General features: G+C 40.5%; 1 protein-coding gene across 1 annotated transcript in view; it reads left to right on the plus strand.

The window, feature by feature from the left end:
* MAP3K1 (mitogen-activated protein kinase kinase kinase 1) overlaps positions 1 to 23,881 on the plus strand; it is a 98,588-nt gene that overhangs the window by 49,533 nt on the left and 25,174 nt on the right. Inside the window, exons 7-12 of the mRNA XM_065406682.1 lie at positions 936 to 999; positions 11,342 to 11,492; positions 12,524 to 12,727; positions 15,490 to 15,690; positions 16,652 to 16,768; positions 17,375 to 17,523. Coding sequence (XP_065262754.1) covers positions 936 to 999; positions 11,342 to 11,492; positions 12,524 to 12,727; positions 15,490 to 15,690; positions 16,652 to 16,768; positions 17,375 to 17,523 — 886 coding nt within the window. The remainder of the gene's footprint in view (positions 1 to 935; positions 1,000 to 11,341; positions 11,493 to 12,523; positions 12,728 to 15,489; positions 15,691 to 16,651; positions 16,769 to 17,374; positions 17,524 to 23,881) is intronic.

Below are 23,881 nucleotides of genomic sequence, written 5' to 3' on the forward strand. Positions count from 1 at the left end.
TAATGTAGTTTGGGATATGGCCACTTGATTCATCTAATTCATTATTTTGATAGTTCGTGAAAACCCACTAACTTTCTACCTCTTTTGAAAGGAGGTTCTGATGGGAAAGGAGATGGGGACATAATCAGTATTTTCAAAAACATTAAAATAAATTGCAAAACCACAAATTAATACAAGAGAAATATGTGAGCAGAATATCAAGGAAATCCCACTCTACTAAAGCTCCAACTTTGCAGCTCCAATGATCTTAAGAGTTGCAGACAGCAAATTCCATGTAAATGGAATTTGATAACAAAAGGCCTTGCAGTCAGTTTGCGTATTCATTCCCTCCAGGGATCGTGACATCTTAGACCCTGTCTATTCTCCTTTATCTTTAACAAGTACCCAGGAAATGTGGCAGTTTACCAACAATAGCCATCTATCAATAAAAGGTCCAAATAAAACTACATTTATCTGGGAAACTATGCCAGTTTAGAACATATAACACACACACCAATCTAACACACACACAACAATAGCTTGATTATATTTAGTTACCATCAAAGCATACTGCTCAGAGGCAGCTGAAATGCAACGTGTATTAAACAGACTAATTTCTACAGTATTTGAGGATAGATTGTGGACAATTAAAGCCCAGGGTCATGTTGGATAGCAGCTTTTCCTTTCAAAATAGCCTAGAGAAATAAATAGGCAGAATCATTTTCCTTTATCTATTGAGGCACAGCATGCTCTACCAAATTCAGGCTCCTGGAAAAGTCACAGTACCTGTCAAACACAAAAGTGAGAAGTCTAAGGCTATGTCTACACTACAACTTATGTCGCCCAGGGGTGTGAATGTTCCACCCCCCACCCCCGAGCAACATAAATTACACCGACACAAGTGTTGATGTGCACCCGCCGACCAGGGCCATCTCTAACTTTTTTGCCACCCCAAGCAAAAAAAAAAAAAAAAAAAAGCCCCGCCGTAACAAACCCTCCCCCCTCCCCAGCGCCGCCCCCGCTGAACCAAAAACAACCCCCCCCGAGCGCCGAACCCAAAACAAAACAAAAACCCAGCGCCACCCCGCCGAACCAAAAACAACCCCCCCCCCAGCACCGCACCACCGAACCAAAACAAACAAACAAACAAAAAACCCGAGCGCCACCCCGCCACCCCAACATTGGCTGCCCGTTACAAGGTGCCGCTCCAAGCGCGTGCCTGGAGCCAGCCCTGCCGCCGACATAGTTTATGCCACTCATGAAGGTAGTTTCTTTTATGTCCACAGGAGAGCACTCTCTCCCCGCCAGCATAGAGTGTCTTCACCAGATGTGCTGCAGCACTGTACGCATAGACATACTCTAAATAGTTGCTAAAGATGCACTAATACTCAATAAAGGCCTCTTTACCTACAAATTCTTTCCAGAGAATTCAATATGGATTACAGGAAAAGCAATGGCTGAAGAAATTTTGCAAAAATATTTCAAAAAACATTTCTTGGTTTACTGATTTGAATTTTGAATAAAAAACCCTTTGGATATTAAAAAGAAGACTCCCATCTTTGAGCAGTCCCCCTTAATGACATGGCTACTTCTTTTTCATTGGATTTTTCTTGAAAGCAGTTGTAATCTATACCTGATTGTGGTTCTTTTTAAGATTCCCAAGCTTTTCACTGGATTCCATCCAAAGATTGTAAAGAACTTTACAACCACTAATTAAGGCCTCAGTGCCCCTTTATAATTGGCAGTAAAAAAAAAAAAATACAGTAACTTCGGTTTTATAAGCATTGAGTATGGAAAGGTTACGTGACTTCAGCCCTGGACGGCGGGGCTCAGGTTGCAAGCCCCCTGCCTACAGCTGAAGCCCTTGAGCTTCAGCTTTGGCCCCCATTGCCCAGAGTGGTGAGGCTCGGGCTTTGCGCCCCCCCCCCCCCCCGACCCGGGGAAGTAGGGCTCTGGCAGGCTCAGGCTTTGATCCCTCCTCCTGGGGTTGTGAAGTAATTTTTGTTGTCAGATGGGGGTCACGGTGCAATGAAGTTTGAGAACCCGTAATCTACTTATATTGTTTATTTCAGGCTTTGGCTTCCTTCTTGAATTTTTGCAGAAGATGAGGGAAGTTAGTTTTATAAAATGAGTTTCACTTGCATATATTTAAGATTTCTTTCTTTCTTTCTGTCTTTCTGAGATCCATTAGAGAACACATGACGTTTTGGGCTTTACTATATTTTCTTGTTTCATTAGTGTATATACACTAACTTTTTAAAATATTTACTTTGTAGCCCAAGACTTGGCTAAAGCTAGCTAGCTCTTGGAGAACTGCTGGCACAAAAGATGAGAATTGAATAAGATGCAATAATATGTCATAATGCCTCTATATAAATCCAGGATATGCCAATGCCTTGAATAATGCATGTATTTCTGGTCACCCAATCTCAAAAAAGACGTATTAGAATTGGAAAAGGTACAGAGAAGGACAACAAAAATTATTAGGGGTATGTAACAACTTGCATATGAGGAGAGATTAAAAAGACTGGGACTTTTCAGCTTGGAAAAGAGAAAACTAAGAGTGGGATGGGGGGGAATATGATAGAGGTCTATAAAATCTTCACTTTCTCCTCACCAGTCAATAAGGAAGTGTTATTTATTTTTCACATAACACAAGAACCAGGGATCACCCAATGAAATTAATAGGCAGCAGGTTTAAAACAAAGAAAAGGAGGAAGTACTTCTTCACGCAGCGCACAGTCAACCTGTGGAAGTCGTTGCCAGGAGATGATGTTGTGAAGGCCAAAACTATAACAGGATTCAAAAAGAACTAGATAAGTTCCTAGAGGATAGGTGTGTCAATAGTGATTAGCCAAGATGGTCCGGGATGCAACCCTATGCTCTGAGTGTCCCTACCCTCTGCCAGAAGCTGGGGTGGATCACTCGATGATTGCCTGTTCTGTTCACTCCCTCTGAAGCATTTGGCATTGGCCACTGTCGGAGGACAGGATACTGGGCTAGATGGACCATTGGTCTGACCCAGTATGGCCGTGCTTATGTTATCTACATAGAGGGGTATTTTTTTCCCCTGTGGTTTCAATTTTGGGTCTTGTAACATTCATGTTAGTTTCCCCTCTCCCTCCCCCCAGTAGACAGTTCTGTTGTTCAAACAAATAGAATAACACACATCCTTATCTCATTCCCCTTTTTAGTGGCATTATTTCTGGGAGGGAGTCATTTACCTAAGCTCTGCTCTTACAAGACATGCACTTGGTGTTTAAATTTGTAATTACCTTTCTCTCTTGATACCTGTGTAAGAAAATAAGTTATACTGTCGATATTCTTTTTAAATGTTAGTAACCAACAATAGCCTCTCAACCCAGTTGAAGGCCTTCATTGAATTGAGATGATAAAGCAGATTCCAGTTTCTTAGATCAGGCATAGTAGATTTAGTTGTGTACATCCTAGATTATCTGAAGATTACCTTCCAGTAATAAACATGTTGAATTTTTGTTTGAATTGTTTGATAAACCTCTTGTTGCCAATATTTTAGAATAATTTTTATATCTAGATGTATACGTATATAGATAAGAACATAAGAATGTCCATACTGAGTCAGACCAATGGTCCATCTAGCTCAGTATCCTGTCTTCAGTCAGTGGCTAATGCCACGTAGGGGCTGGCCCGGGCCCCAGCTATGCCCCCCTGAATGTTCCTCCATGCACCCCATAGTTTGGGGGGCTCTGGTGTATACTTTCTATGAGACTTCTGTTGTCTAGAATTTCAGCACTCTCCTTAATAAAGGAACATGTTCTTGCCTAAAAGTTTTAAAGAATTGGGCTGTAGAGACAGAGAATACTAAGTTTCCCCAAACTTCACCTATTAATAGCCCTTTGAATCTATGCCCAGAGATTGTCTCATATTCTGAAAGAATTGATAGTTTTACTTTTTTAAAAACATTTGTATCTGCTTCATAGAATTTGTGTACTGCAATACATATAAATTGGCATAGCAGTCCTGAAAGGCAGATTAAATAGATCTAGGATCTGTTATTGTATTCCTTTTTTGTGTGATTATTTGCTTTCTATTTTAAGGAGATAAGCCCATTTCATCAATTTTTTTGCAAGCACTGTCTTGCAGCATAAGTCAGTATTTATTATCCTGCTTATTCAGGAGTGCTCTTCTTAAATAGCTACATGAATTTGTGTGCCTAAGGTACAAAATAAGTAATTCAAAATGAGTAGTGCAACCCATATTTAGTTACCTAAATATACGGTGTGAATTTCAGAGGTGCTGAGGAACAGTAGCTCCATGTTCAGCACCTCTGCAATTCAGGCCACTTATTTAGGTACCTAATATTAGGTATCCAGCTTTGAAGATTTTGGTCTTAGAGACCCTTGTTCTTCCAGAAGTAGAAGCTTTCTCATTCACTACCTCCTTATAGAGTTTTAATAAATTTCATTATGATGATTCTACTTGTCTAGTTAGAGCTTCTGAATATTTCATTCTTTATTATATATAGCTAGATGTCCCCTCTGACTAGCACGTCATTAGCATATCAAATTTCCATAAATGTGTGTGTTTGGAGTTCTCTTCATGGGTAGATGACTGTTTGGGGAGAGAAGGCAGAGAACCTTTAAGGTTCTCTCTCACACGATAAAGTGCTTTCCAGATGCAGCGTAAGCATTCCCAATGTAGAAAAGACAGTAGATCTAGGTTAAGGATTTAGGGACGAATAATGGACAATTCTCCTTTCTTCCATATTTTCATACTCTGAACAAGCTAGTTTCCTTTTTAAAAAAATCCCGGTGGTAATAAAGAATAATATTTTAGACACACGAGAGGAAAACATTGAAAGTATTACTGAAATGTTAGCGACCAGAAGATAGGATCTAAAGAATAGATTGTTTGCTTTTAAGGATCCCACATGTCAAACATGCTAACTTCCTTGAGGTGGGCACATAAATGTAAACAGTTACTAATTAGATTTTTTTTCTTAGGTATTTATGGATAGGGCAGACAGAGCTTTTCTTTTACTAGTGAATTTGCCCTTACCTGTTTTCAGACGTTGCGGGGCTTTTTTCCCCCCTAGTTTTTCTACTACTAATGGGAGAAGTCAGTTTACCTGTATACTAAATAAACTACTTATCTGAAGAAGCTAGTTACATGCCTTGTTTTCTTTCTTAATAGTTTGCAATTGTTGAGAGACGCAGACAGATGGATTAGAGCTGCCCTTGGTCTAATGAAAAATAGTACTTTACTACTAGAAAATCAGTATTCAGTACATTGAACTTTCAAAAAATAAAATTTGCTTTGGACTGCTTACATGCCATTTAAAATAGGCAACATTATTTTCTTAAAAAGAAATAATGTAGTTTATGTACCCTATGCTTTTTGTTAAAATTGTCATTGAAGGGTATTACTGTGTTTTAGAAAATCAGGCCTTACAAAGCAGTACAAAATAGATACATAACAAACCATCAAATTTTTAAAAAAAAGAATTTTTAGAAAAATAATAATTAAAAAAAATAATCTGCATTCCACAATGTTATATAAAACTTGTCTTTAACATAGACTATTAATATAATGCATTGGTCCTATTGAACTTTATATATTTGAGGTAAAGTAGTTATTCAAAATTGGCAGTGCAATGCTCCTATTAGGTGAGTCAGGGCTAGTCTACACTACCCGCCCGGATCGGCGGGTAGAAATCAATCTCTCAGGGATCGATTTATCGCGTCTCATCTAGACGGATAAATCGATCCCCGAATCGACGTGCGTACTCCCACCTCGTCAGGAGGAATAAGCACCGTCGACGGGGGAGCCGCGGCGGTCGATTTGCCACCGTCCTCACAGCGGGGTAAGTCGAATAGGATACGTCGAATTAAATCGAATTAAATGCATATCTTAAATCGATTTCCCCCCCCCCCCCCCAGTGTAGACCTAGCCTGAGACAGTCATGTGAAAAGCAATAGTTTTCACAAAGCTATGGACACTCTCTCTCTGTTTCACTGTTATGAACACGATTCAGAAACTTACTTTTTAGGAAACTTCTATGGAATCTTTCACTTCATTATTATATGAGGAGCTGGCAACATCTTCTGTATTTAGGTTGCCTAAAACTTTCCATAATACAAGATTCCTGTAATCTTTTTGAGAAGCTCTACTACCTGCATTGTTTGGAGAAGACTTTTGAAATTCATCAGGGAGAAAGCCTTTGGGCTAGGAACATGCCTTTTGCTTGCTCCATGAAATTCCACTCAGGTTTGGCTGAGCTATCGGAAGTTGAAAAACAACACTTCTCATTTTTGGTTAGCATTTCTCATAATTTTGGCAGCAAGCCAATATTCTGAAGAGCAAAGTCTCTTGCTGTCAGTGTAACAGAAGCACACTGCTGCCTGGGGTTTTCAGAGAGCAGAGGCAGACCAGCTCCTGCCAGAGCACTTTTAGTTGGGTGGGGGAAGTGTCAAGCTTGTTCTGTCCAGCCCACACACCCAGTACAAGTCACTTAGGGTATGTCTACACTGCAGTTAAACACCCAGCTGACTAGGGCTCGCAGGGATCTTCGGAGCTGTAAAATTGTAGCGTAGGTGTTTGGATTTGGGCTGAAGCCCAGGCTCTGGGACCCTCCCCCCTCACAGGGTCCCAGAGCTCAGGCTCAAGCCCAAGCCTGGATGTCTATGCTGAAATTTTACAGCCCTGCGAGCCAGGTCAAATGATGTGGGCCAGCCACAGGAGTTTAATTGCAGCATAGACCTACCCTTAGTCTCTCAATGCCTGATGATGCATTATGTGGGGGTTATTACAATTGCATAATATAATTTATTTTTACCTTTAAAAATAAATTTAGGAAATTACATGTAAAAAATGTGAAAAGCAAATCATTTAGGTTGTAGGTCATGGCTCTTGAAAGCTCTGTTGCCTGCCCAGGCAACCCTAATTCTTCCCTCTTGTGTATATGTATTGTAACTTTATGTGATCACATACCATTTTTCCAAAGGACTCCTGCCACATTCAGTGCACAGGATGGATGGGGCTCAAGGAATGAATCAGGGCAGTGTACTAAATGTGGCTGTTGTTTTTAGGAATCCTTCCTTTCCTGCTGTAGAAGTTAGAATGTGTAGAGAATGAGATAGGCAGTGTGTTTCAGGAAGAGAAAATATTCTGGTGTTTAAGGCAGAAAAACTCTGTTCTATTCATGCATCTGCCATAGACTTCCTGTGTGATGCTGAGCAAGTCACTTAAACACAAATTTTGGCAGGTGGCCACTAATTGTCTGTTCCTCAGTTCTGTGTACCCAGCTTGAATGCCTGGGGTCTGATTTGCAGAAGTACTGAGCACTCACTAGTACAACTGAAGTGAGTAGGAGCTGTGGATGCTCAACACTTTGGCAGTAAAGCAGCATGATCTGAAGGAATGAACTCAATGTTGAAAGTCATGAGGTTCTGCCAGTAATTCACTGTGAGGCTTCAGGCAAGTTTTTTGTCTCCATTAGCCCATCTGTAAAATGAGGATAATACTCTGATTTGAAATGCAATCTGTGCGTTTGTGAAATGCTCAGATGATACAGTTGCACTGGCAACCTTAATTCTGATATTCATGTTCTTCCAGTGCTTGACCTTGCAACCTAAATTAATGTTGTTTTAACGTAGACTTTTGTATGTAATTTACTTACATAGCACTGTACTTTTATAGTGCTGAGATGTTATCTAATTTCTAACTGCATGTGCAGATAGGGAACATCTGTTTAACCCCTCAGACAAAGGAATGTAACCTTTTTTCTCTCTGAGGTCCTGCCATCTGCATGAAGTATAAATCTGAATCTAGTTTGTGACTTGAATACATGGCCACCTGATGCAGTGGAAAGAATGAGCTACAAGGACAGATTATAAAATGTGTATTGAATAGATGGATAATTTAATAATTTGACATTCTTCACGTGGTGGTAGTGAAGTTATTCAGGAACAGCAACTGGAAACTAATTTCCATTTTGTTTTTGAACATTTGGTATTTAATTTTAAGTTATAAAAGATTTATGTATTCTGGTATTTGAATCTCAAACACTTAATATAAGAAGTAGGTCCAGTAGTAAGTAGTTCATGTCATTGTAGCAGTTGGTCATAAAATGTGTATCAGAAATAATTCTTCCTAATTATATGTGAACTTCCAAATATTAATAAACTGCCTAAGCTTGTATTTGTATCTTTTATTATATGAATACTTTTATGTAGTAGTCCTAAAAATGACCTGTGGCAAAAGTGTGGCTTTTATAAGTATATTTGGTTAAAAGTGAACTGAAAGTATGTGTGTGTGTGTACGTACATGCACACAAAATTACTGATTATTATATTCCGCTAGCAATATTGCAGTAGTTTTATTCGCAGAGATCTAACGTTAAAATTCAGCCAGGTGCTCTCCATTTGCTCTAGCAAAGCACTTAAGCACATGCTTAGTGTTAATCTTCAGTTGGGAGTACTGCCATGCTTAAAAGTTGAGTTTGTGCCTAAAAACTTTTCTGGATCAGAGTTAGTCTTCAGCACCTTGCAAGATCAGGCGCTTGATGATTTGTTGGAGTGGTGCAGTCCACAAAATCCATCAAAAGCTATTTTTATTGTTCTGAGGATTTTAAAATGGAGTACTATAGGAACCAATCCTGCTAACATGACTCAAAATTGCCATTGCCCATTTTAGTCAGTGGGAGTCTTGCCTTAGTTATGAAGATCAGGCCCAACTGTGGATAAACTCAGTTTATAAAATATGTTGCAAGATACAAGGATATTCCATGCACACATTGGGGGAGGGAATTGTCTTAAATGCTCAGTACAAGAATTCTTAATAATGCACTTCACTTAAAACTATATTTGAGTTCAGTGACATAAACACTTTTTTTTTTCCAAAACAGTGTTCTGGGGTAATATATGATACTTAATTGCAGAATACCCTGTTGCAGAACTTATCTTAGATTATTAGAGAGAACACTTTCAGACTCAGCTGGTCTATCCCACCTACATTTAAAAACAAGAGTTCTTTGTAAGTAAGAATATATTGGTTTTACTGTCACATGAGAGAACCAGATAGTTGCTTCTGCTTTTTAGAGAACAAGTACAGATTGTGAAGCCTTCACTGTTGTATTACATTGTTCATGAATTCAAGTTCAAGGGCCACTAAGACTTTTTTATATCAGTTGGGAAGTTAATCATGGTTATGTGAACAGATGAAATAGTATGCTTCATTCTCTTATTGCTTGCATAGTTTTTCTGTCTTGTATACAAAAGTATTCATGCATTTGAAATGGCTAGTATCATGAAATTACAGAAATTACAGCTACAGTATATTTTAGATGTTTAAGTAATTTTAAAATATCTAAGGCAAATTCTCACCTAGATTTTTGTGGCTGTACCATTATATGGGCCCAGTTCTTATTCAGGTAAAGCTCCCATAGTCATCTGGGGTGCTTTGGCTGAATAAGGAAGAAATATAAATAAGGCCCTATATAAGCTAGGGAGTGATTTTGTATATTCTTGTGTAGCCCTCAGCCCAGTGGAGCCTCATTCTTGATGGGGAACTCTGACTACTACAGAAACACAAATAATATTCTGTCTTTCACGATATTGAAGAATTTGTTGTTGTTTATATTAGGAGTCAGACACTTTTTTCATGCAGCAGAGATATGACTATCCCAATTTTGGGTTTGTTTAAATATATATTTGATCTCCTTGATGACTCAGATTGGGCCTGACTTTTTCAGCGTTTAAAATGGCTTACTTATTTGGATGGAATTTTCATTGTATTTAGGATTAATCGGCCACTTTCAATAAAACACCTAAAATCAAACTCATATTAGCAGTATGTTTAGAGGATGTTGCTTGAAAGAAAAGAAAATATTTTGTTTTCTGGTGTCCATCTGTGTATGGCAGTTCTGCACTGAACAGGAAAAAGATATTTCCTGTCTCTAGATAGTTTGTTTCCTTTGTCTCTACAATGAGAGAAAAAATTTCTTGTAACATTAATCAATGCTGTTTTGGGCCAACAAAAACATTTGATCAAAGTATTTTTTTTTCATTCTTTATAATCTCTTTTTCACTGTTAGATATGGATTGTTGCACAGAAGAGACATTTTAAATTTATTTTCATCACAGGAAAGATAATTTATATATTGCAGATTGTCTAATAGTAATACTACTTACAAAAAACTCATAGAAGACAATGTATAGTAGTGAAGTTCTATCTGCATAACTAAGATAAACATTTCAGAAAGTTAAGATGGGATTGTGTGTGTATATATAAACAACGTCAAATATGCAAATTAGTTGTTCTGTGTAGACAAATTATTAAAAGCCCTATTTTTTCCACATTAATTTGATTTTTTTAAATATTTTTGATAAGCATCCATTCAGATTGACAGTCTGATTATAATAATAATAATTAATAATAATAAATTGGGTTTAGGTGATAGATTTGCTTTTTGAAAAAATACAATTTATTTTCTTTTAAATGAACTAACTTCTAGAACATGGTAAGGGATCATGTGTTGTGGCTAGGAATGTGGTTTTCTTGGTGATTTAGCAGATAGCTCAATAGAATCAGTTAATCCTTCTGGCTGTTCTCATGTGTACTTAAGTATTTGAGTATTTTTGTTGCCTGTAAACACAGACAACTACTTTGCTGTAGGTCAAAATCATATAAGCATTCATTTTAGTGATATTAGCGGACTACATATTTTTGTTATGATGATAGCTGACTGGGAATGCTTTTGAGTCAAAAGTAGTCCAGAAAGCAGCTCTTAACTAATCCTTACTTTTATGACTTCCCTTTCTAATTTAAACAAATTAAGTGTTAAGTGCTTTCACTAAGCTTTTCTTTGCACAAATGACTTGTGGCATGACATATTTTTATACTATACCTTCCACTTTCTAAATCTTCTACACTATTCATGTTATAAATTGTCTTAAAATACATGAGACACTGCAAGCCTTCATGTGTCTATAGGTGTATGAGCAATCTTAAACTTCTGAGCTTTTTATGGGAGGTTCTGGAGGCGGGGGATTGGTTGATGTGGGGTTTTTGTTTTGGTTCAAATTAGTATTTCATAAAGAAGCCTTTCTTATTGGATGTCTAATACCCAGACTAGTACACATTTCAAGTAAATATGCCTCAAAGCAGTTATGCTCCAAATAGCAGGGTAGCAAATTGTTCACAGTAACGCTTAAGTGGCTTGCTCCAGCCAGTTGGAATTAATGTTTTGGTAGTTATATTGTAAGGAGAGAGAGAGATAAATTTATGATGGTACAAGGTTTAAGAATACCACAGTGTTATGTCTCTAATTTTAATTAAAGACAATCACATTTATGATTTTTTTTTCTTTTTTTCTTTATTTTAGTCGTGACATGGAGAATAAAGAAACCCTCAGGGGGTTGCAGAAAATGGATGACCGCCCAGAAGAGCGCATGATCAGGGAGAAACTCAAGGCAACATGTATGCCAGCCTGGAAGCATGAATGGCTGGAAAGGAGAAGCAGGAGAGGCCCTGTGGTAAGTAGTGTTCAAGAAAGGGTAATAATAATTTGAATTTTTTTTACTGATTATTTACAATTGTGAAAAGTGCCAAGACGGCTTAATAAATTTTTGTTCTTAAAACCCCACTACCCTGTATCTTAGTTATGATTGCTGACACTTAGTTATGGTCCCTTTGTTCACTTTTATTGGCTGTTTGAAGAATTGTTGCTAATTCTGTATAGTTTACAGATCTGTAATGTGTTTGATACTTAGAAAGTCAAATAGCTCAGCTGATATTGTTTTGCTTAAAAATATTGTGACAACACTGCCCTCTGTTGACATCCAAAGTAGCTTTGTTTACAGAATAAAACTTTAAACCATTTTCTCTTCCTTTTCTCAGTCAAAACCCCCCAAAAATTCTGTTTCTAATTTAAAAAAAAATCACATTCTTAAAACTCTGATGTATTAATCCCCCATTTGTCTAGCACAGGTGATTATCACCAGAAAAAAACATTTTCCATGATAAATTCTTTACGTAAACCAAAATGCAAGGAGTTCATTTTGCTCTTCTTCTGCAAGATGGCTTGTGATTGGTTTTGTCCTAATAACATTGAAAGATGCATGCAAAAGAGTAAGATCAAAAGCATAATTATTTACAATAAAGAACTTGGCCACTTCTTCTTGACTTCAGATTGCTTAATAAATAGTTTCAGCTATAACCTGGAAGAACCAAAGGTGGCAAATAAGTCATGCAGAAACTGTTAACATTATAGACATGAATGAATGTTAATTTTGGACATATGATTGCTAAGAAAAACAGAATGGGAATTAATCTAATAATACACACACATTTGAAATGCCAATGTGACTCTCAAACACTGATCACTAAAATAATTGGGGAATAGCTAATAATTTCAGTATAAAGGGAATATATCAGATGTGAAACAAATAAATATAAACATTGTACATATGTTTCCAAAACAGACTTCAAGTTAGTGTGTTCTGTTGCTTTATTTAGAAGATGATCATTTTACTAATCACAAACTATGTGACTTATTTCCTACAAGGTGGTAAAACCAATCCCAGTGAAAGGTGATGGCTCTGAAAGCAACAAACTATCAATAGAACCTCAAGTTGAAGGGCAAAGCAATGCTTCTGCAACTCAGAAAGGAAGACGTAGCCCTTCTCCTAGTAGCTCCTCATCCTCATCCTCTAGAACTGTTAAATCAGAATCACCAGGTGTTAGAAGAAAAAGGGTATCTCCAGTGCCTGTAAGTTGGAAAATGTAATATAATTATCGTTTTGACTTTATTTTGAGATGTCACCATTTATGGAAGAGGGGGGTATTGCTATACACATGTCAAAATTTGGTACTTCTGAATTGTAAACAAAGGCTATCTCTAACTACTGGTTTTGGAGAGAAGATGCATGTTCAAAGGGGTTTCCCACTTGTGATTTTACTTAGGATAATGAAACGTGTGGTATGCGTAATAAATATTACATTCATAGTTGTTAGGAAACTAAATATGAAGGATGCGATTCCATGCTTGATTTGATCTGTTGTTTTTGTAGCAAATAAACCTGGATCAAGATTTTCAAAAATAGAATCTGTTATGGCAGGTGTCACCAGATGGTACTGTTACCCATAATCTTCCAAGATCTTTTTCTTAGCACATGAGAAAATATCCAGTGTTGGAAAGACACATGCTAGGTGTTAGTTTGCTTATGTAAAGTTCTGGTGGCAGAGTTTGCTCCCTTCCTGGATCTTTGAGTGGAGTCAATTCTTGAAGCAGAGGTGCTCCCTGGGAACCAGGTCTTGGTTTTTGGGTTGAGATTTCTAAAAGAAGCAATTGCCTACATGCTGTTTGTGAACACCTCTGTTCCAGAACTGGTGTATGTGTACAAATAAAACAAGCTTTACTTAGAATAAGTATAGAATACTTAGACTCCATTTCACTGATTTCTCTGTCACTGGGAAGCCAACCTACACGGGCCCGTGGACATCTGCTACCACTTGGCAAAAGAGCAACTATACCTTAAGTTAAGCTCCTGGATCCCAATTTAGGCTCCTAAATAAGTGGCCTGACTTATTAAGAAGTCTGACTGTAGGTTTCCACTTCTGAAAATCTTGGCTGAAGCACATGAGGTTGCTACAGAAAACAGCAATATATCCGAGCACGAGGTAGAATGCGTGCAGTTTACTTTTCTTTCTCCCGTGATAGATCTACTGCTGTAGACTTTCAGTTTCCAAGAAGAGCGCTCTGCTTCCTTTCTACTGATTGGTCAGAAATGCCATGAGTTGTAACTTCCGTTGGGAACAGTGGCACCATGCTAGGAGAGACCAAGATTACAATTAAGAAAATCAATTTTGCCTTTCCTCCATTTGTAGTTAATGAACTTTTTTCCATTGAATGAGTTTTCGTAATTTTTTGTCACTGGAAATAAAGTTAATTTAAAAGTAAAGTTTAGTCCAGTGGTTCCTGGGGGTCCATGAGCCCTTTCGGGGGGGCACAGAGCCCTGCAACTGAAACCCGGTGCCCCGAGCCCCAGCACTGAAGTTGGGAGCTCCAGCCACTGCCCACTGAAGCTGCGAGCCGCACTGAGAGCCCCCCCAACACAGCCCCTAACAACTCCCTGCCTGCACCCTGAGGCTGAGCTACTCCCCTGCCTGCCTAGCTACCCCCTGCTTGACCCTGAGCTACTCCCCTGCCTGCACACAGCCCCTAGCTATCTCCCCCTGCTAGGGTGACCAGATGTCCCGATTTTATAGGGATAGTCCTGATTTTGGGGTCTTTTTCTTATATAGGCTCCTATTACCCCCCACCCACTGTCCCGATTTTTGACACTTGGGTGTCTGGTCATCCTACCCCCTGCACCCTGAGCTACACCCCTCACTTCACACAGCCCCTAGCTATCCCCTCCCTGCACCCTGAGCAGTTTTCAAACTTTTTGAGCTGAGTCCCCCCCTTAGAGTTTATATTTTTTTGGTTGTGTCCCCACACAGCCCAGACAGGCTTAGTGGGCTCCTGAGTGAGTTGGGGTGGAGGTTGCGCTCCCTCCCTGGACCCCACTGTATGGAGCTGGCTCATGCCTCACCAGACCTTGCTCCCCCAAATAGAAGTCAAACTATGCCTATGCCCAAGGGTGTCCCCTCTGGCCCGGAGCCCCGACTTCCCCCTTCCTGCCCCCACTGGGCCCTGGCATTTTTATAGCATGTTAAGGGGGGCCTCAGCAAGAAAAAGATTGAGAACCCCTGGTTTAGTCCATGTTAGAATTAATGACTAACAGGAATAGTTCACTTACAATCTTCTACTTCACTATTTGAAATTCCCAACCATTCAGTGGCAATATTAAGTTTAACATCAGAAAAAGTATTAAAAAATCTTAATATGTTAGAGAAATTCAAGTGAAGACAAATGCACTTTGATACTAGGTTGGGTCATTTCTTTTAGAATAAAAAATATAGAGGCCTAAGTGAGAAATCTGTTTGCATAGTTAAGACAAGAGAAAGGCATTTCATCTTTTATCTGATATCTTCCTTTGAAAATTTATTTTAAACTCTCTTATTCTTCAATGGCTAGAATTTAAAAGTGCTAATATACTTTATAAATGAAGAAATTTCATCTCACAGAACCAGTATTCAGTGTTGCCCTTCACAAGTCCATAATGGTCTCTCAATTCTAATTACTCAGGTAAAATAGTGCAATAAAATCAATGAACAAAAATTTCAAGAAAAATAAAAACCAGCTACTGGATTTTTACTTCCTCTGTTAATATTTCAACAAGCTTGTTTAAAACTTCATATGTTTGCTGCATCTGATGTCTGCTGGATTTGAGCATGGAAGAAAATAAATGCACCTTGATAATCCTTGTAGTCCCTTTAAGGTAGAGACTTTTTCTCATTTTGCGTTCTGGTCAGTGCTGAGAGCATTGTTGAGCTTATTGTTGTCGCTTAACAAACAAATAATAGTCTTGTGTAAGAATTTCTTAGTGAAGAGAGAAATAGTTGATATTGGAAACAATTTCGTTGCAGTTTCAAAGTGGGAGAATAACACCACCTCGGAGAGCTCCATCTCCAGATGGCTTCTCACCATATAGCCCTGAGGAAACAAATCGTCGTGTCAACAAAGTTATGCGAGCCAGATTGTACCTGTTGCAGCAGATAGGACCTAATTCTTTCTTAATTGGAGGAGACAGCCCTGATAACAAGTATAGGGTGTTCATTGGGCCTCAGGTAGGAATCACCTAGCATGCCTACAATATTTTTTATTTACAGAGTTTGGAAATTGTATAGAACCAAGTTAGATGAAGTTATAAATTTATAAACCAAAGTTAGATATTTAGCTATCCTATGAAATAGCATTTAAAAGGTGTATTGTGTACATATGATGAGTATGTGCCAATTATATTTCAAACATTAGGTTGTCTGTAGCAAACACTTTTCTTTTAAAAATCCATTTAATTTAGCTGAGGAATCATTGATAATGTGCAAATTTAGTGTTTCACATTTATTTTTCACCCATTTTACACTCCCTCAGTGGATGTGATATTCATTTCTAACTAGTATTTTGGCTGAAATTTTGCCACTTTGTGTTTTGCTCCATCTTCCACTACAAGGAGGCACGTTTAATTTCTTATAGCTATGTCTTATGGTCTACACTTCCTGGATATATATACACACTGTTTACTGGTAAATGTAGAACAAATGCATATGAAAGCTCTCTGAACAGTCTCATAGTAGTATTAATACCTGCTATGGGATCTTCTCCAAATAGACCCTCCTAATGATGGTGTGACTATTCAGTAGGGAACAACTAGACTTGTGTGTTCTTGGAATAGGGTGCAAAGGCCTATAAATGGCAGAAGAAAATTTCTTGATTGCCCTCATACTTGGTGATATGAGGATCAGGTGCATAAGGTCCTTTGATATGAATGGTAACTACAGCCTCTGAGGGGAAAAATGTCAGGAGAAAAGTAGCATAATTTGCTGTTTCCCATTTCTTTCTTTCTTGACGAAGAACAGAAGCATTAGTCACATTTTAGAAGTTTAATTTCACGCTACATCCATTCATGGTCTTGTATTTTTACTGTCTGGGCAAAGTACTAGACAGTGTAGGTGCTTAAATGAAGAATGTGCACATGTGTAAGTATCAAGCCACAGTAGGGCCCTAAACCTGCTATATGTTTCTTTGTAGACATGCAGTTGCGGGCGTGGAACATTTTGTATTCATTTGCTGTTTGTCATGCTTCGAGTGTTCCAGTTAGAACCCTCAGACCCAATGCTTTGGAGAAAGACCTTGAAGAATTTTGAGGTAATTAATTCCTGATGTATTTAATAGCAGATGTGAGTACACACACAAAGTTACAGCATTTTTAGGGCATGTTTTTAAAATGGCTGAAGACTGTACCAAGTTTTAAAGGAATAGTTTTTAATTTAGCCAGTGTTTCTGGGTGTTAGTTTTTGAAACTATCTAAATATTAGAAAAATATTTTTGCAATAAAAGGAGCAACTGAAAAGTAGAAATCTTTGGTTCAGTGAATATGCTATAAAACTTTCTTTTCCACTTAATTTAAATTTATATTTTCATCAGCATCTGTAGTGTATCATTTATCTGTTGTCTCAATAGTAAATTATTAAGCTGAGCACGTTTCTGCCACACAATCTTTGTACAAAGTAAAGAAAAATGGACCTGATGATTTTTATGTAAATTAGTTTGTTCCTTGCAAACCATTTTATTCTCAAGACCATAGTGAAATCCCTGCTGTTGCAGCTGCAATTACAATTTAATAATAATAATGTGTTATAAACATATAGATAAATATATTTCATTATCAGTATTTAAATCTCAAGAACATCTTTTTATGTGTGAGGTATTTATAGCATAAATACTACTGTTACTATCTTTTCCCAATGTTAGGTTGAGAGTTTGTTCCAGAAATATCACAGTAGGCGTAGCTCAAGGATCAAAGCTCCATCTCGTAACACCATCCAGAAGTTTGTCTCACGCATGTCAAATTCTCATACATTGTCATCATCTAGTACTTCTACATCTAGTTCAGAAAACAGGTTAGTATTTTTCTAAAGGAATTAAAAAGCTTTGTTCTGTAGCACCCCACCGTCCTCCCCCCCCCAATTTTGGAGGTTTAGATATACTTACATTTTATTTTAATCTATTTAAAGCTGCTTCCATTTTAAGTCACAAAATAATTGTGTATGCAAAAAAAAAAAATCAATCAAGTTTACATCGGTCATCTTGATACCAACACAGGCATATTGAATTTACAAGACCTGTTTGAAAAATGTGTTAGATATTGATGTTTTGCAGAGAATCTATTCCTTTGTTCCTTGTTCAAAGTGAAAATTTAAAAAAAAGTATGCAATCATTTTTAAGACTGGAGTACACATTAGCTCCCAAAACTGACGTGTTTGTGTGTGTGCATGTGTTCATATGCAGCATGCATGCAAATGTTCACAAATGTAGAAATATCTCATTTTTTCCTGTGCAAATAATTTTGAAAGCAAGCTATATCACTTAGGGTATGTCTACACTACGAGAGTAGTTCGATTTTACTTAAATCGAATATGTGGAATCGATATTACAAAGTCGAACGTGTGTATCCACACTAAGGGCAGTAATTCGACTTTGTGAGTCCACACTAACGGGGCAAGCGTCGACATTGGAAGCGGTGCACTGTGGGCAGCTATCCCACAGTTCCCGCAGTCCCCGCTGCCCATTGGAATTCTGGGTCGAGCCCCCAATGCCTGCTGGGGAAAAAAATGTGTCGAGGGTGGTTTTGGGTAACTGTCGTCATCCAACCGTCACTCCGGCCCTCCCTCCCTGAAAGCGCCGGCGGGCAATCATTTCATTTCGCGCGCTTTTCTGGTGAGTGACAGCGCGGACGCCACAGCACTGCGAGCATGGATCCCGCTGCGACCATCGCTGCAGTTATGGCCGTTGTCAACACCTCGCACCTCATCGTCCACCTTTTCCAGAGGCAGATGCTGAGAAATCGGGCGAGGAGGTTACGGCATCGCGGTGAGGACATGAAGTCTGAGAGTGGCACAGACCTCTCGCAAAGCACGGGACCCCGCGCCGTGAACATCATGGTGGCAATGGGTCATGTTGTTGCTGTGGAACGGCGATTCTGGGCCCGGGAAACAAGCACGGACTGGTGGGACCGCATAGTGCTGCAGGTCTGGGATGAATTACAGTGGCTGCGAAACTTTCGGATGTGGAAGGGAACTTTCCTGGAACTTTGTGAGCTGCTGTCCCCTGCCCTGAAGCGCAAGGACACCCGGATGCGAGCAGCCCTGACTGTCCAGAAGCGAGTGGCCATAGCCCTCTGGAAGCTTGCAACGCCAGACAGCTACCGGTCAGTCGCGAACCACTTTGGCGTGGGCAAATCTACCGTGGGGGTTGCTGTGATGCAAGTAGCCAACGCAATCGTTGAGCTACTGCTGTCAAAGGTAGTGACCCTTGGAAACGTGCAGGTCATCATAAATGGCTTCGCCGCGATGGGATTCCCAAACTGCGGTGGGGCTATAGATGGAACTCACATCCCTATCCTGGGACCGGACCACCAGTCCAGGCTGTACATTAACCGAAAGGGCTACTTTTCAATGGTGCTGCAAGCACTGGTGGACCATAGGGGACGTTTTACAAACATCAACGTCGGATGGCCGGGCAAGGTTCATGACGCTCGTGTTTTCAGGAACTCAGGTCTGTTTAGACGGCTGCAGGAAGGTATTTACTTCCCGGACCACAAAATAACTGTTGGGGATGTGGAGATGCCTATAGTGATCCTCGGGGACCCAGCCTACCTGCTAATGCCCTGGGTCATGAAGCCCTATACAGGCGCCCTGGACACTGAAAAATAACTCTTCAACTACCGTCTCAGCAAGTGCAGAATGGTGGTGGAGTGTGCTTTTGGACATCTCAAGGGGAGATGGAGAAGCTTACTGACTCGCTCTGATCTCAGCGAAACCCATATCCCCATTGTTATTGCAGCTTGCTGTGTGCTCCACAATCTGTGTGAGAGCAAGGGGGAGACCTTTATGGCGGGGTGGGAGGTTGAGGCAAATAGCCTGGCTGCTGATTACGCCCAGCCAGACAGCCGTGCGATTAGAAGAGTCCAGCGGGATGCGCTGTGCATCCGGGAGGCTTTGAAAGCTAGGTTCCTCAGTGAGCAGGGTAACCTGTGACTATTAATTTTGTTTAAAGAGAAGCTGAACCTGCCCCAGTTTCTTTACCCAGTTTATGTTGACTATTCTCTGCAGCTACATACCCCGTTCACCCCGTCCCCCCCCTTCCAACACACGTTTAAAAATAAAATACATGGAACTTTGTTAATGAACACCGTTGTCTTTATTACGGGTTTCGCGGTAAAGGGTTGAAACTGGGACGCAGACTGTGGTGGGGAGCGGGTGTAGTGATGGAAAGAACGCTTATAAACTCGAGGAATGACAGGCTCCTGCTCCTAGAGCGGTCCGCAGTGGTGGACTGGTTGTTTCAACGGAGCCTGCCACCCCTCCTTTTCGGGACTCTGTGTGTGGGGGCTATGTGACTTTGTGGCGGGGGAGGACGCTGCTGCGTGGCTCTGTGATCCAGGATAAGGACCGCTGCATAAGATCTCTAACCGTCCTCCCCCGCCACAAACTCACATAGCCCCCACACACACAGAACATAAAAACCACCTCCCAGACTGACCAGGGTGCCTAGTGACTGCAATGTGTGTGTGACCTGCTGCTGAACATGCCCCCCTGTCTGTACCCTGGTAAAGGTGACTGTCCTGTCCAATTACCAATCCCCTTCCCCCCCTTCAAACACACTGTCCTCTAAAAGAACATGATGGAAACAGTAATTAAAAGAAACTTATTTTTTATTAGCAACTAAACAGTTAGGGGATGAAACTGGGCCGGGGACTTGGGTGAGGCGGGAAGGAAAGGACTTCTCAAATTTTGGGGAATGACAGCCTTCTGCTCCTTGAGCAGTCTGCAGGGGTGGAGTGAGAGTTTTCACAGACTCTGCCACCCCTCCTTCTTGGGACTTTGGGTGAGGGGGGTATGGGACTTTGTGGCGGGGGAGGGCGGTTAGAGATAGACTGCAGCGGGGCTCTGTCCTCCTGCCTCCGGTCCTGCAGAACATTCACAAGGCGCCGGAGCATGTCCATTTGCTCCCTCATTAGTCCAAGCAGCGTTTGAGTCGCCTGCTGGTCTTCCTGACGCCACCTCTCCTCCCGTTCAATGTCTGATCGATAGATTTGGGACATGTTCTCCCTCCACTGGGTCTGCTGGGCCGCCTCGGCTCGGGAGCAGCCCATAAGTTCTGAGAACATGTCGTCCTGTGTCCTTTTCTTTCTCCGCCTAATCTGCGCCAGCCTCTGGGAGGGGGATGCCAAGGTAGGTCGGGAGACAGTCGCAGCTGTGGGATGTGAAAAAGGGAGTGAATTCCTCACAAAGATAATTTTTTGTGAACAATGAACATAGTCTTTCTCTGTGAAGAAGACCGTGCACAGCACCTATCACATGCGCACTCAGGACAAGGTCGAATTTTCGGCCTTCGCATTCAGTGCCTGGGGTCTTGCACTGGAGATCAGAGAAGCGGGGCAGGACAGCGGAATTCGGGTAGCAGGCTGACATGGTAAGCCGTAGACTTTTGGCTGCTTAAAACTTAAATTATAGCAGTGCCCTCCTTTCACGTTCAAAGCAATGCCCCTAGCGTTGGCCAGTTCCTGCTACCGGCAATCCGGCAAGCATGAACTCTGCCCCTGTCCCACCCCCTCGTGGCTGTCCCCGGGAAAGATCCCTGTATGCTGCCCCTCTCCCACCTCCACCGCGTGGCTGTAAACCGCCGGTTACAGTTCTGTAAAGGAACAGGCAAGCAGTCCCAACAGTAACATTCCCCTAATTCAAAGCAGGTCACCATGAGCGACATCACTCTGCTGAGGATTTCTGGGACAGAGAAAGACTGCATGCTGCGTGAAAGCCAGCAAAAACCAGGGCCGTATGCCGCCATGCTCTGCAAGGCAATGATCCCGGAGTACTTGATGATAGCCTGGCGTGGAAAAGTTTCCTACCACGGAGGACCCAATAAGGCCGCTCTCCCCAGGAACCTCATGCAAAGGCTTTCCAATTACCTCCAGGAGAGCTTCGTGGAGATGTCCCATGAGGATTTTAGCTCTATCCCCGGACATATAGACCTTCTTTTCCAGTAGCTGCACTGGCAAGGACTAAAAAGTAGAGCGCCTAGGGCAAACTAATCATCATAAACCGGACATTGTTTGATTCTTTTGCAGTAGTTGCACTGCCAAGGACTAAAACGTGAAGCGCCTAGGGCAAACTAATCATGAAAAACCCATTGTTAATATTGTTAATATTCCTGTTCTGTTCAAAATAAATGTTTACATGTTTTAAACACTTACCGACTGATCCTTCCCCTGATTCTGGCTCCGGGTTAACGCTTGGGGACGGTTGGTAGGGGATCTCTGTGAGGGTGATGAAGAGATCCTGGCTGTCAGGGAAATCAGCGTTGTAAGCGCTGTCGACTGCCTAATCCTCCTCATCTCCTTCCTCATCTTCCCCGTCCACTAACATCTCCGAGGAAACGGCCCTCGACAATATCCCATCCTCAGAGTCCACGGTCAGTGGTGGGGTAGTGGTGGAGGCCGCACCTAAAATGGAATGCAGTGCCTCGTAGAAACGGCATGTCTGGGGCTGGGATCCGGAGCGTCCGTTTGCCTCTTTGGTCTTCTGGTAGCCTTGTCTCAGCTCTTTGATTTTCACGCGGCACTGCGTTGCATCCCGGCTGTATCCTCTCTCTGTCATGGCTTTTGAGATCTTCTTGTAGATCTTTGCGTTCCGTCTTTTCGAGCGCAGCTCCGAAAGCACGGACTCATCGCCCCACACAGCGATCAGATCCAAGACTTCCCGATCAGTCCATGCTGGGGCCCTCTTTCTATTCTGGGATTGCATGGTCACCTCTGCTGGAGAGCTCTGCATCGTTGCCAGTGCTGCTGAGCTCGCCACGATGTCCAAACAGGAAATGAGATTCAAACTGCCCAGACAGAAAAAGGAATTCAAATTTTCCCGGGGCTTTTCCTGTGTGGCTGGTCAGAGCATCCGAGCTCGGACTGCTGTCCAGAGCGTCAACAGAGTGGTGCACTGTGGGATAGCTCCCGGAGCTATTAGCGTCGATTTCCATCCACACCTACCCTAATTCGACATGTCCATGTCGAATTTAGCGCTACTCCCCTCGTTGGGGAGGAGTACAGAAATCGAATTTAAGAGACCTCTATGTCGAACTAAATAGCTTTGTTGTGTGGACGGGTGCAGAGTTAATTTGATTTAACGCTGCTAAATTCGACATAACCTCCTAGTGTAGACCAGGCCTTAGAAGCAACAGTCATATGCTTGCAAGTGCCAAGTAAGTATACTCTGTGTATCTGTGTGTGTGTACACACACACACACACACACACACACACACACACACACACACACACACACACACACACTTCACTTTTGAGCCACATATATACATTGAGTAACTAAATTATTTTAAAAGGATTTTTTTATTTTCTTTTTCAGTCTGTCTCATTCTGGCACATACCATATTAGAATCCTATTTATGATGTTTCCAGTACTTAAGCTTAGTAAAGTTAATGATTCTTTGAAAAACTGTTTCAAATTTTTATTTTTACTTCATTGTTTTTGCTTAACGGATCTTGTAAATTTGTTAGGGGCTAAAATGAATAACATTCATTTTATTAGTCTTATGTTCTTAATATTTTTTAAATGTTTTCTGTGAATTTATATACATTGGTTGAATAAACTAAGGTGAATGCTCCTCTGAGGATGCTTAGAAGAAAACCAAAAATGACACTTTCTTACCTTAGCATAAAATGGAACCTTATGTTAATAAATAATCTTGGTACATTACTTTAGACTACAGTGTCCATCTGGCAAAATTAATATATTTAGGCGTGTTTTCAGTTTGGGCTTTTAGATTATGAACATGGTTTCCTGTTGCCTTGTAAATACATATTTATGTATAAACACATACAGACCTGTTAAATGCCTACAATTGTTTCCCTGAAATTATTCTTCTGACAGATTAATTCCTTTAGTTAGATAGATGTCTGGGAAGACTTGTTATAGTAATAACTTAGATAACTTTCTGATTTATTACATTACATTGTTGCATTATTAGGGTACACCTGAAGAAAACCCACGCAGCTGTTGATATAGCAAAATGTATTGCAATCGTTTTATAGTGAAGCCATTTTGGCATGTTATCATATATATAACAGTCACTGTATTACTTTATTTCCATTTCATTAGAGATAAGTTTACACAATCTTGATGTTTCTGTTGTACTTCATTAAAATTCATGGTTTACTAATAATTCTTGAAATTAAAAAGTATAAT

This window comes from Emys orbicularis, chromosome 6, assembly GCF_028017835.1.
Source record: "Emys orbicularis isolate rEmyOrb1 chromosome 6, rEmyOrb1.hap1, whole genome shotgun sequence".
NCBI classification, from domain to species: Eukaryota; Metazoa; Chordata; order Testudines; family Emydidae; genus Emys; species Emys orbicularis.